The sequence below is a fragment of the Ursus arctos genome, unplaced genomic scaffold (genome assembly GCF_023065955.2).
Source record: "Ursus arctos isolate Adak ecotype North America unplaced genomic scaffold, UrsArc2.0 scaffold_6, whole genome shotgun sequence".
NCBI classification, from domain to species: Eukaryota; Metazoa; Chordata; class Mammalia; order Carnivora; family Ursidae; genus Ursus; species Ursus arctos.
Genome location: NW_026623078.1, coordinates 78,211,988 through 78,225,167, shown reverse-complemented (window position 1 = coordinate 78,225,167; position 13,180 = coordinate 78,211,988). Strand labels below are relative to the sequence as shown.

At 51.3% G+C, this 13,180-nt stretch overlaps 1 protein-coding gene across 1 annotated transcript in view; it reads right to left on the bottom strand.

Annotated features, from left to right (window-relative positions):
* TG (thyroglobulin) overlaps positions 1-13,180 on the bottom strand; it is a 244,300-nt gene that overhangs the window by 109,658 nt on the left and 121,462 nt on the right. The window contains exons 37-39 of the mRNA XM_026495381.4: positions 7,760-7,894; positions 5,752-5,916; positions 1,358-1,577 (exon numbers count right to left, since the gene is read on the bottom strand). Coding sequence (XP_026351166.3) covers positions 1,358-1,577; positions 5,752-5,916; positions 7,760-7,894 — 520 coding nt within the window. The remainder of the gene's footprint in view (positions 1-1,357; positions 1,578-5,751; positions 5,917-7,759; positions 7,895-13,180) is intronic.

The following is a 13,180-nucleotide window of genomic DNA, read 5'->3' as shown; positions in this document are numbered from 1 at the left end:
CGTGTGCCAGGTGAGCAGCCCCGGGCACAAGAGCTGAGACCACGTCCGGGACACGCCCAAACGCAGCCTGATGGGACCCGGCCCAGAGGCGATTTCACGCGTCCCCCAACCTCATTTGTGCAGGACGCTGAGAAGGCAAGCTCTCCAACTACTCTCCACTCAGAGCCTCCCTAACATGGTCAAGTACTCTGATTAGTGCGAGTTTCTTCCTTTTGTGTCTCCGCGGTGGCGACTCACCACGGCTTTCTGCAATTTCCCGCCCCTGCCCGAGTTCGAGCCCTGAATGCCCCCTGCCTGGAGCATTCAGGAGCTCCCAGCCTTTCACTCTGTCTGGCCCTGGCCTGTGGACCTGCCCACCAGCCATTCCTGGGTGACAAGGGACAGTGCAGGTGCAGCTGCCTCGGGACAGAGCTAGGGCCGTCTGCGGGAAGGTGGGGAAGGGAGACAGGAGGACGGGGCTCTTTCATGGGTACTCTGAACACACACTGGTGAGAAAAATGACAACATCTCCAATGTGTCAACTGTTTAACGTGGTGTATGTATGGGAGGGGACAGGTGAGACTGAACACAGCTGATGAGGGAGGATGAATTTTTTTCCTTTTTTAAAACTCCTTTTAATATTGTTCCCATTGGGGAAAAAAGTCCTCTTAAAAAATGTTTTTCAGGGGCGCCTGGGTGGCTCAGTAGGTGAAGCGTTTGCCTTCAGCTCAGGTCCTGATCTCAGGGTCCTGGGATCGAGTCCTGCATCCAGCTCTCTGCTCAGTGGGAGCCTGCTTCTCCCTCTGCCTCTGCTGCTCCCCCTGCTCATAGCCTCTCCCTCACTCGCTCGCTCTCTCAAATAAGTAAATAAAATCTTTTAAACAATAAATAAATAAAATGTTTTGCATGAGCTCATGTGCTTCTTCCTCCCTGCTGGATTTCTCAGCCCCCCCCCCCCCCCCCGATCTCAGCTGCAGCCAGGAGGCTGACTTCCAGCTCCCGCCAAACTGGTCATGGACGCTCCCCAGTGCCCTGCGGCCCTGGCCCATGGAACTCTCCCAAGTAGACCCTTCCAAAGCCTCTCTTCCCTGGACGCAAAGTCAAGGAATGTTCATGCTGAGGAAGGCAGAGCCTCCATAGCCTGGGTCCCCGGATCTCTGCGGGGAGCGGAACACGCCGGCCCCTCGGGCACCAAATGCACTTTGCAGGAGCAGGACAATGACATTTGCAGGCTTATCTGTAAGACCGCTAAATGCCCACCCCCATTCACCACTCGAACTGGAAAGCACTGCTCGGCCACCAAGTCTCACTCCGATGGATTCGAATGGGAGAGGAATCCCCTGGACATGCACCAAAACGTATTCCACTAGGTCCTCACCGTGGCTTGGTGGCATCCCAGGACCCTGTCCAGTTCAAGGTCCCCGGTGCCTGGAAGCGGCTCTCTGCCAGGGGCGGGGCGGCGTACGGAACTCCCAGGAACTGATCCACTTGCCTCCACGAACCGCCCACCTGGACGGCCTGGGACCTGCCCAGCAGCCGGCCGTAGGGGGCGATGGTCACAGAAGGTGCAGGTGTCCCAGAGCTGAGCAGAGGGATGTCTGCGGGGGAGGAGACAACAGCGGGTGCTCTAGTTAAACAAAACACTGCTTTTCACGCTTTAAAAATGTCAGTAGTTCATTCAGACGCCAGCAGCTCGAGTCTAGCCAGGTTACATTTCAATGTGAAGAAAGAAAACGAAGAGCAAATACAGCTGATGTTTACCAGGCACCGAATGTCCGCAGAGCGTGGCACTGACCCCTTCTCTACAGGTGCTGCCTCTCTGACTCTTCCCACCCAGAGGCTAGGCAGAGCCTAACCCGGGCCCAGAGCCCCCTACCCAGCACGCGGGGGCCAGGCGCGAGCTGTCATTCAGAGGTACTTGGATTTTTAAAAGAACAGAGGGACACAGAAAGTGCGATGCTCAGGCGATCTCCCCTGGAGGAGTCTGGAGTCAGGCTCGCACCCTCAAACACATCAGTGACTTCTGGGGTGCAAGCTATAAACCACTCATACTAACAGGGATGAATGAAGAGTATGATTCCTTCCATCACTTGAGGTCAGATATTGCCACGAAAAAAGTTTGCCGCAAACCCACAAAAAATTTTTTTTCTAATTTTTAGAACTTTGGGATTTCAGAATTGCCGGGGAGGAACTGTGGACCCTTATTTGCATTTCACTGGTAAGAAAACAGAGCTGGGGGCCAAGGGTGGGTAGCTGCCAGCACTTGAAGGTATAGGATTCAAAGGGTTTCTGGACCCCGACCGGGACCACGGTCCATTCCCATGGGTCAAGGGCCAGCTCAGGGCCCCTCTCCCGGGCACTGCCCCTGCCTGCAACGTCCTGCCTCCCCTCCTTCCATCTGGCCTGTCAGGCCAAAGCTTGTGCCACCTGCCAGCCTGCCCTTGCTGGCTCTGCCTCCAAAGCCTCCGCCCCCGCCTTGTAATGCTAATCACCACAGGCCCCTCAGCCTCTCTCCCTGTGGATTCTTATCTCCTCTACCACATTCTCTCCCATTCAGTGATAGAGTCAATCAACTTTTGTTGCGACCCTGGCTCCAGACCAAATACCATTTTCAGATTTTCAGGGACTTGGAACCTGCCTGTGTCTGATTCCCCACAGGGCTCAGAGCCTGGCACAAAGGAAGTACTGAAAGCTGGTGAAGAAATGTTCTCTCTCTTTCTCAAGCTCCCTCTCTCTCTCTCCTTGCCTGTGTGTGTGTGAGAAAGAGAGAGAGAGAGAAAGGGAGGGAAATCACTCATTATTGCCGCGGGTGTTTGGTTTGCGCGGCTCTGCTGCTGGCTGGGAACTTCACCGCTAGTCCGCAGGTCCGTCTACACCGTCCTCTCTATGCGAGGACAAACGAGGAGCACAGGAGGAGGCAGGCAGGCAGAAGTCTATCCATTCCTCAAGCTGGGTGCAACGAAGTGGCTCCACTGGTGGTTTTGTCCCCAGGGGACAGTTGGTAACGTCCAGAGACAGGTGGGGTTGTCAGCGGGGTCTGTGAGAGATGCTGGGTGCTGACATTTCGGCAGTAGAGGCCAGGATGCTGCTAAACACCCTGCAATAACAGGCCAGCCCCCACGGCAAAGAACCATTTGGCCCCGGCTGTCAACGGTGTGAGGCTTGGGAGCCCCTGGGATGGCACGTGTTCATGACTCCCGGGCCACTGACGAGCATCGTGGGGAGGAACTGAGGCATGGTCCCGGGAGGCAAGCAGACCTGTGTTTTAGGTTATATGCACCAGTTACTTTGGGGAAACTTCCTAATTCTTCTGATGCTCAATTCTCCCCATGAAACCAGGATGACAGCAGCCCCTACAACACAAGGGTGTTGGGGATAGATAGATGGTGCCTGCGGTGCTCTGAGCCCAGTGCCTGTGAGGGGCAGGGGCTCCACACGCTGGAGACTGGGTGGACTGGGGGGAGGGGAGGGAGGGAGAGAGGGAGGGAGGAAGGAAAGAAGAGAGAGGAAAGAAAGAAAGAAAGAAAGAAAGAAAGAAAGAAAGAAAGAAAGAAAGAAAGAAAGAAAGAAAGAAAGAAAAAGAAAGAAAGAAAGAAAGAAAGAAAGAAAGAAAGAAAGGGAGAAAGAAAGAGAAAGAAAGAAAGAAAGAAAGAAAGAAAGAAAGAAAGAAAGAGAAAGAAAGAATGAAAGAAAGAAAGAAAAGGAAGGAGGAAGAAAAGAAAGGGGGAAGGGAAGGAAGGAAGGAGAGGGAGGGAGGGGGAGGGAGGGAGGAAGGAGGGAGGGAAGGGAGGTTGGAAACAGTGATGAAACTCTCTCTGTTGCACAAACCCCTGCAGTATTAGTTTGAGCCCCACATGGAAAGAAAGGGTTGCACGTTCTAATCTGGTCTCAGGAGCCACGGCTGGTCTCAGCCCACAGCTCCTTCTCAGGAGCTTTCCAGCTTCAGTGGGAAATCTCAGGAGCTCAAGCGAGCATCCAGGACTGCGGTGCTGGCATAGCCGAACCTTCAGACTCCGTCCCTCTGCTCCACAGAGAAACAGCCACATTTCATAAACGTGGCACCCCCGAAGGAGGGAGCAAAGACGCAAAATACAAAAGCTAAAGAATTTCGAGGGAACGCAAGCCTGCTTTCCCACGGGCAGTGGCGGTCAGCCCTCCCTGCAGAGGCTGCTCCATGAATCCCAGACTGAACGAGACCCAACATGGGGAAAATGTTAGATGTGCAGCTCTCTCTTTTGAACTAGTTTCCAGAAAATGACGGATTCTTTCTAGTCTTGCTAGAATACCCCGTACGGAGGCCACAGGACTCCTTAGGTGAAGAAAATTACCCAGGGCCGCATGTGTGCACAAGGCGCAGACCGTGTCTGTGTACATACAGACGGGCACCGTCTTCAGCTGGAGGTGAGCCTTTCACATTGAACTTGAGTCACACAGAATTAATACAGAGACAGTCTAATTTATAGAACCTAAACCCCAAAGCGAGGCATCTCTCCTCAGCAGGACTACCATGCAGATTAGCTACCCTGGGGGTGAAATACACTACTGAAATCTAACTCCACTGAACGCCATGAACATCTAGGGAGAAGACAAGACTCAAGGTTGCAGGCCCGAGACCACAGCATACAGGTTTCGAAACCCTCCCAGGCCTGGGGAGCACTCTCAGGGTCTAAAGGCTGAGGTGGAGGAGGGGACGGAAGGGGAGGATACCACTGGATCAAGACAGGCCTGAGGACCACGTGCTCTAAGACAGGTGGGACCAAATCTGGCCCCTGCCTGGTTTTGTAAATAAAGTTTTATGGGCACACTACCACACCCACTGATTTTCGTATTTTCTGTGGCTGCTTTCTTGCTAAAGTGGCAGAGCTGAGTAGTCATAACACACGCATAGAGCCTAAAATATTTATCTGGCCCTTCACAGAGAAAGTCGGCCAACCTCTGCTCGAGGAGATAAGAAGGCAGAAATAGGCAACGTTTTAAAAGGTCATTCATTTCGTCCCATGAGCATGTCTAATGGGGGAGGGGGCTTCGGCCCGGCCTCCAGCTCCCATGTCTCCCATCATACAGGTCTTACCTACTTCACTTAGTGATGGATTTTTATGATTTCTTAGATTTCTATGTTCTCCCCTTGCTGGCTTCCTCCCTGTATCCCAGCACCTAACACAACGTCTGACATGTAACAACACCTTATTGAATGTTTGCAAATGAAACCGAGCCACGAGCAGCTGCCCTCTTCACAGTGATCGTGATATGGTCATTAGATGATGTGGTTTTGTGCGAGCAGATTGCATCTAGAGAGAGGAGACCTGGCTCCAAGCTCCCATTCTTGCCATCACAAGCTGCACAAAATCAGAGAAGTAATTTCTCTGGGCCAGAGTCTCTTGATCTCTAAGACGGGGGTAAAACCCTTATCTTGCCATCTCACGGGATTGATGTGAGGAACCAATGGAGATAAGGCATGTGACAGAACTTTCCAAACTATAAAATGGTAACAAAAAATGGCCTATTTAATTATTTTACTGCGAAACTCCAAGGCCAAAGCTTCCGTAACTCAAATAAATAGAGGTGGTGCAGAGAATCCCTAGCTTAGACGTAAAGTTTTCACCTTCGTTCAGTCCCTCCCAAATGAACGCCACCTAGCCCAAGATAACTTTGGCCACTTTTCCTCAAGAGCCTCAAAAGCCACTGCCCACAAGTCACCACACACTTGGACAGCCCCTCCCGGCTACATCCGGACTCTCCGGGAGAGCCGCAAAGGCCCAGGCTGGGACTCACTCAGCTTCCGGTAGATGTAGGTGGCCTCCTCCCGGAGCAGAAGTTGGCAGTGCTGGGCCTGCAGGCTATGTGTGCAGATCTGGGTGTCAGCATAGAATACACACCTCACAGCACCAGGTCGGGTCTGCAGAGTGGTGACGAGGCAGGCCTGGTGACGGGAACATTCTACAGAATAAGAGGAGAGTGAGACTTGGGCTTCAGAGATGGCCCCTCAGCCATGCATCCATCCTATCATGCATTCCTTGAAGCCATGCCTCATCTATTCGTCCACCTGTCCATCCGTTCATTCAGTTGTGTGTCTATGAGTCCATGCACCTATCAATCTATCCATCTAATCATGTATCAACACATCTATCCAACTATGTGTCCTTCCATCTGTCCACCCGTGAATCTGGGCATCCATGTCTCCATCCACCTATCCATCCATCCATCCATCCATCCATCCATCCATCCATCCATCCATCCATCCATTTATCCATCTACACATTTATCTATCCATCCATCCATCCATCCATCCATCCATCCATCCATCCATCCATTTATCCATCTACACATTTATCCATCCATCCATCCATCCATCCATCCATCCATCCATCCATCCATCCATTTATCCATCTACACATTTATCCATCCATCCATCCAACCATCCATCCATCCATCCATCTATCCATCCATACATACATACATCCACGCATCCATCTACCCAAACGTGCATCCGTCTATTCACCCATACAACCATCTATCCATGCATGCACCCATCCATCCATGTAATCACTTACTTATTCACTGGAGCACCTCCTATACACCCCTGGCAATGTGCCAGGGGCTGGGACTAGAATTGTGGTTGGGGGAAACCTAAGTCTCCCATCAATCTATTTTCCACACAAAAATCAGGTTTTTGGTATTTTTTTTTTTAATTTACAAATATGCTCTGGTCATTCCGTTGTTGGAAGTAACTCTATGGCTCCCCATTGTCCTCAGGATTAAGTCATACCAGAGAAGACTCTCCATGCTCCAGCCCTTGCCTTCTTCTTCAGCCACATCTCCCTTTCCAGCTCCCCCATCATACCCACTATTTTCCACCAGGGATTATGTACTTTCCCATGTGTACCAGGTCCTGCACTAGATAATTTAAACTATTTATGGCATTCAGGATTTTCAGCCCTAAGAATGGCTGCGAAGATGGTGTTGACTCATTCACTTGGCAAGCTGTAAACTGTGTAAAGGCCTTATTCATAGCCCAGTCTGTGCTATGGCAGCACCCAGAGTTGTGCAGTGCACAACCTGTACATCCATACATGACCTTTCTGTAAGATGTGCATATTGTTATCCAACCTTGTAGGTGAGGTGATTCATGGAATCAAAGAATTGGAGGAGTATGAATGTTATCCAATCTCAGACTCTTACAGAAGTTAAAATCTTTGTAGAACATCTCTATCAAGTTGTTATCTAACTTTTATTTAAATTCCAGTGACCGGAAACCCTCTAAAAGAAGTATGCACCTGTGGACAGCTTTGCCTATTAGAAGCTTCTTTATATTGCACTGAAAAAATGTCTCTTGAAATTTGAGTTTTACCCATAGGTCTTAGCTTTGCCCCAAGAGCAAAGCCAGCCAGGACGACTATATTTCTTCCTTGCCACGATGGCCCTCCTCTAATCTGAGGACAGCTGTCGCAACTTCTGCTCACCTCCTCTGTCTCAGACTAGCTCCCTAGATCCTTCCTCTCATTGTCTTCTGACCTGGCTCAACCTTGCTCACTTTCTAGCATGCTTCTCCCCTTGGAGACCTTGACTATGAGTTGCCCCTGTAGGAGGTTGAGGAGATGGCAGAGGAGGGCCCACCCAGAGTCTTGTCCCCAGGTTCACCCCTTCCTTTCCCGGCACTCCGGGTCATCTTGGGGTCTCCCACATGTTTCTGAGATCAGGAGATTGAGCAGTACTCTGTGAGGCCCCATCTCAATCAACCACCCTACCTGGGGGTGGGGGAGTGATGGGAAACTCTGCTTACCCAACAAACAGAAGTTTCTGGCATCAGAGAAGTCGCTGGTGGTGGCAGTGCTGATGTGAGCAACATCGAAGTTCCGGATGGACGGGTCAACAACTACCGCAGAGGGGGCCAGGGACTGCCATGAGCCCAGAGCAACTAGGAGAGAGAGAGCAGGGGACATCAGTCGCACACGGCTTTCCCCTGTTGTGATGATGAAGACAATGGGGTGCCACCTGGTGCCCTGAAAGAGCAGCCCCAGGCCATCCTCCTTGCTGCCCCCATTCTCCTGGGACCCCGTTCCTTGATCCATACTCCCATTCTCCAGCGATTTAGTCAGAGTGCTTTATGAGCCAAGTTCTGAGCTCAAGCCTACGGATACAAAGTTTAAAAAAAAAAAAGCATGGCTATTTCTATTCAGCAGCTCACAGCAGAATGGGAGAGAAGTAAACAAGAGAAGGCGAGCATCGTAATGCAGGTGTTAAATGCAATCATCAAAAGGAAGCTAAGTGACAGTGATAGTTGTAGACATATCCCTGTGGTCGTGTGGTGCTGTGTGTGGGGCTTCCCAGACACGTCATTGAATCCTCCCCCAGAACTTGGGTGGAGAAAAGACCATCGCCCTCCATAGTGGATGCTGTGGTGTGCTGTCCAGGCCGCCTTTCAGGACCCAGCCTCTCAATTCCCCAGTGTTGGGAAGTTGGTGTCTGGAGGCTCCTAGCTAAGTCCATTCCAGAAACTGCATGCGCTCGCAGCGAGCTGCCTCCCCTCCCAGGGTTAGCGTGTCCAAACACTAGTGCATGTGGGTGTGCAAAGGCCCAGCCGTATGCCTCCAGACAGGACAACCCTGCAGGGCTAGCCCAGCTCCAGAGCACCCCACAGGGCCGTGGGGTTTGGTTGGTGTGGAAGTTCTGCTTCTCCCCCCACCCCCACCCCGCTCATTCCCGCCCCCTCACTTCCTTACAGGAGCCCCGCGCCTGAAACTTCCTGCATGCAAATCTCCACCACTGAGTTTGTTTCCTGGAAAACAGCAGCTAAGACATCCTCTTTAAAGAGGAACGAAATGAAGCTTGCCCTGGAGAGTGCCATTCTGCAGGGGCGGAGCAGGAGTGAAACTGGGTCTTTGCATGCGCAGAGCCCGGGCCTCCTGGCTCCGTGGGGCTGCCTCCCAGATCTGTACACCTGGTCCACCCACAGGGAGGGCTGTCCGGGTGCGACCCTCGGACAGATGGCTTGGCGCAGGCACAGAGTCCTGCCAGAGCCCCTGTGTCCCCATGAGGACAGAGGGGACCCTGAACGCGGACCTTGAGCTTGCACTCTGAGGGAGGCCTGCGGGTCTGGGTGGATGAGTGCATTCTTCTGTCCACAAAGAGCACGGAGGCCAGCTGCCTCCCGACACAGACTCTCCTGATGCTAGCGCTCTCAAGGTCCGTTCGGGGGGAGCGGTACTGAGAGTTCGCGGAGATAAATCTAGTCATTTATTTCCTTTTCCTTTCTGTTTTTGATTTTTTTTTTCCAGAAGACCACAGCAGTGAATCATTATAATAAATACGTGTGAGCACTTCCTTTGTGCTGGCAGAGCAGCACGGCAAACGTAGGTGTGGACGTAGCACTTCGCGGTTTACAGACGGCTCCTTCTACCAGCGAGGCCGGGGAAGGGTGTCACCGCACTGCCTCGGGTCCTCATCTGCAAACCGTCCTTACAGCTGATCCCCACAGGGGAGCTCCGAGCTCCAAGCTCCAGATGAGTGGTGGGGTAGGGACGGTGAGGCCTCCTTCACAAATGAGGGGTCAGAAGCTAGGAGAGGTTACATGGCTTTCCAAGAACACAGAGCTGACCGTGACCAAGCCAGAGACAGAACCAGGCCTCTTGGCTCTGAGCCAGTGCTCCTTCCATCCCCTCCGAGCTTCCTCCTAAATAGCTGAGCTGCCTTTCAGGAAAATTCTCGCCAGGTAGGAAAAGGTTTTTGTCTTGGACAGTACCATGCTCTTAGCTATATGGGGAAGGCTGTCATTTTTATCTCAAACCTGCCTTTGACGCCCAGAGCACTAAAATTAGACTGGTAAATAAAGCAGCAAAACAAACTAGCACCGCGCCTTTTTCTTCTTAATTAAAAAAAAGAAGAAGAAGAAAGAAAGAAAGGGGCATCTGGGTGGCTCAGTCAGTTAAGCGTGTGCCTTTGGCTCAGGTCATGAACCGCGGTCCTGGGATGGAGCCCCATGTCAGGTTCCCTGCTTAGTGGAGGGCCTGCTTCTCCCTCTCGCTCTGCCCTTCCCCCTGCTCATGCTCTTTCTCTCTCTCTGTCAAATAAATAAATAAAATCTTTAAAAAATAAAAAAATATATATTAAAAAAATAAAGAAACAAGAAAGAAAAAAAAGGATTTAATCCAAAGAAGGTGCCAGATAATGTTGCCAGATTTCTGATGGACTCAGCTAAAGGAGAACCCCCATACTTGTCCTGGAACTGTGGGGCCATCCTTAAAATCCGGAGCCACGTCTTTCTGACCTCGGGACCTGACTTCCTTGCAACAGACCCTGGGCTTTCATTATCTTAAGCATCCTCCATGCATTACTATTTTCATGGTCAGTTCAAGTGGCATTTCTGCAGCATGACCAAACTGAGCTGCATATTTTTAGATGGTGGGGACACTGCAATTCACAGAAGACGTATGATGGGGTTTTAGGACCAAAGTTGCCAATTACGGTCTTAAAATGGAAGCCTTGGCCGCACTCCGTACTTAGCCTGATGTCTGGGGGAAAGCGCTATAATTGAAGGGTGCATCTCATCTCCAAAGTGAGAGTCAGCTTGTCTGTCGCCATCCCAGGGCCTAGAGCCAGGTGTCTGCTACACCCTCCCCCTGTCCCTTCCCCCAGCTGGCAGGGACCCCGGGACGAGCCATGGCTGTGGTGCAGAATCCAACATCTGGGGTTCATGCATCTCATGCAAATTCAGAGAACAAGTTCTTTGTGAATGTAAACCTCTCCTGAAGCATGAAAGCCAGGGGATCTTGGTAGCATTTCATGGGAGGTTACGATTTGCCAAGAACCGGGCAACACATTGAACATTCATGGGATCCAGGAACAAGCCCAAAGGGCTTAGCTGATACCAGGCAGTGCCTTGGCTTGAGCTCTGCTCCTTGCAGTTCAGAAACCACGCTTTACTGGAGCGGAGTTAAGATGGCGGAGGAGTAGGGGACCCCTTTTTCAGCCGGTCCCCTGAGTCGAGCTGGATAGGTACCAGACCAGCCTGAACACCCACGGAACCAGCCTGAGACGCAGGAAGATGCATCTGGATCTCTTCAAATGAACATCTCCAGCGCTGAGTATTGAGGTACGAAGTGGGGAGCCATGAAACTGTGCACAGATATCGGAAGATAAACGGAAGGGGGAGGGAGCCGCCGCGTTCAGGCGCCGGGAAGCGGTAGCCGCCTGCACGGGGGAGCGGGCGGGGCTCGCGGACGGCACCCACAAAACAGCAGACTGAGACCGTGAGCCGGGTGCGCGCGCCACCAGGCATCTCGCGGAACCCCGGAATCCCGGTGCGCTCACTGGATCCAGACTGACACCGGGAGATCCGGGAGCGCGCGGGGCGGCTGGCGGCTGGCGGCATTAGAAACACAAAGGACAGAGACGCGCCGGCCCTGGAAGTGAGGGCTGGGACGCCGGGTGTGGGGCGCACATCCCGGGACGCTGCAGGGTTAAGCAGCACCAACAGAAACAGAGTTAAAGTGGCCAGAACATCAGTGGAGAACGGGCCGCAATCCCTCTGTTCTGGGACAGAGGCTGAAACTCGGCTGCTGCTGCTCTGACTCTCAGAAGAGGCACAGCAAACCACCAGGGAAAGCCGCCAGAGAACAAAAGCCTGGAAATACCGGCTCACAGAGTGCCTATCCCCATCCCCCCTCGCAGGGGACACGGAGACTCTACCCAAACAGGGCTGCCTGAGTATCGGCGCGGCAGGCCCCTCCCCCAGAAGGCAGGCTGAAAAATCAAGAAGCCCACATCCCTAAGACCCCTATAAAACAAGGGCGCACGGCTTGGGTCCCGGTCAATAATTTGGGCTCTGGACAACCCCGCAACCTCTTCTCATCAGAATGACGAGAAGGAGAAATCCCCCCCAGCAAAGAAAAGACAATGAATCTGTGGCCTGTGCCACAAAACTAATGGATATGGATATAACCAAATTAATAGAAATGGAATTCAAAGTAACAATGGTCGGGGCGCCTGGGTGGCACAGCGGTTAAGCGTCTGCCTTCGGCTCAGGGCGTGATCCCGGCATTACGGGATTGAGCCCCACATCAGGCTCCTCCGCTATGAGCCTGCTTCTTCCTCTCCCACTCCCCCTGCTTGCATTCCCCCTCTCGCGGACTGTCTCTATCTCTGTCAAATAAATAAATAAAATATTTAAAAAAACAAAACAAACAAACAAAAAAACAAAGTAACAATGGTCAAGATGATGTGTAGACTTGAAAAAAGTATTAACGAAAATGTTAATGAGAATATAGAATCTCTAAGGGCGGAAATGAGAGTGAATCTGGCAGAAATTAAAAATTCTATGAGCCAAATGCAGTCAAAACTAGAGGCTCTGATGGCCAGGGTGAATGAGGCAGAAGAACGTATCAGCAAATTGGAGGATGGGTTAGTAGAAGAAAAAGCTAAAACAGAATCTGGACTCAAAAAAATCCACGCTCAGGAATGTAGGTTACAGGAGATTACTGACTCAATGAAACGTTCCAATGCCAGAATCATCAGCATCCCCGAGGGGGTGGAGAAAAACAGAGGTCTAGAAGAGATATTTGAACAAATTGTAGCTGAAAACTTCCCTAATCTAGCGAGGGAAACAAACATTTGTGTCCAAGAGGCAGAGAGGACCCCTCCCAAGCTCAACCACGACAAACCTATGCCACATCACGTCATAGTGTAATTCACAAAGATTAGATCCAAGGATACAGTATTGAAAGCGGCCAGGGCAAAGAAATTTCTCACGTACCAAGGCAAAGGTATCAGAATTACGTCAGGCCTGTCTACACCGACCTGGAATGAGAGAAAGGGTGTGGGGGGGGGGGCATTTTTAAAGCTCTTTCAGAGAAAAACATGCAGCCAAGGATCCTCTATCCAGCAAGGCTGTCATTCAGAATTGATGGAGAAATAAAGACCTCCCAGAATTGCCAGTCATTGACCAATTTCGTAACCACAAAACCAGCCCTACAGGAGATATTAAAGGGGGTTCTATAAAGGTAAAAAGGCCCAAGAGTGATACAGAACAGAAAGTCACAATCTATAGAAACAAAGACTTTACTGGCAACATGGCATCATTAAAATCATATCTCTCGATATTCAGTCTCAATGTAAATGGCCTAAATGCTCCCATAAATGCCACAGGGTTGCAGATTGGATAAAAAGACATGACCCATCCATTTGCTGTCTACAAGAGACTCATTCT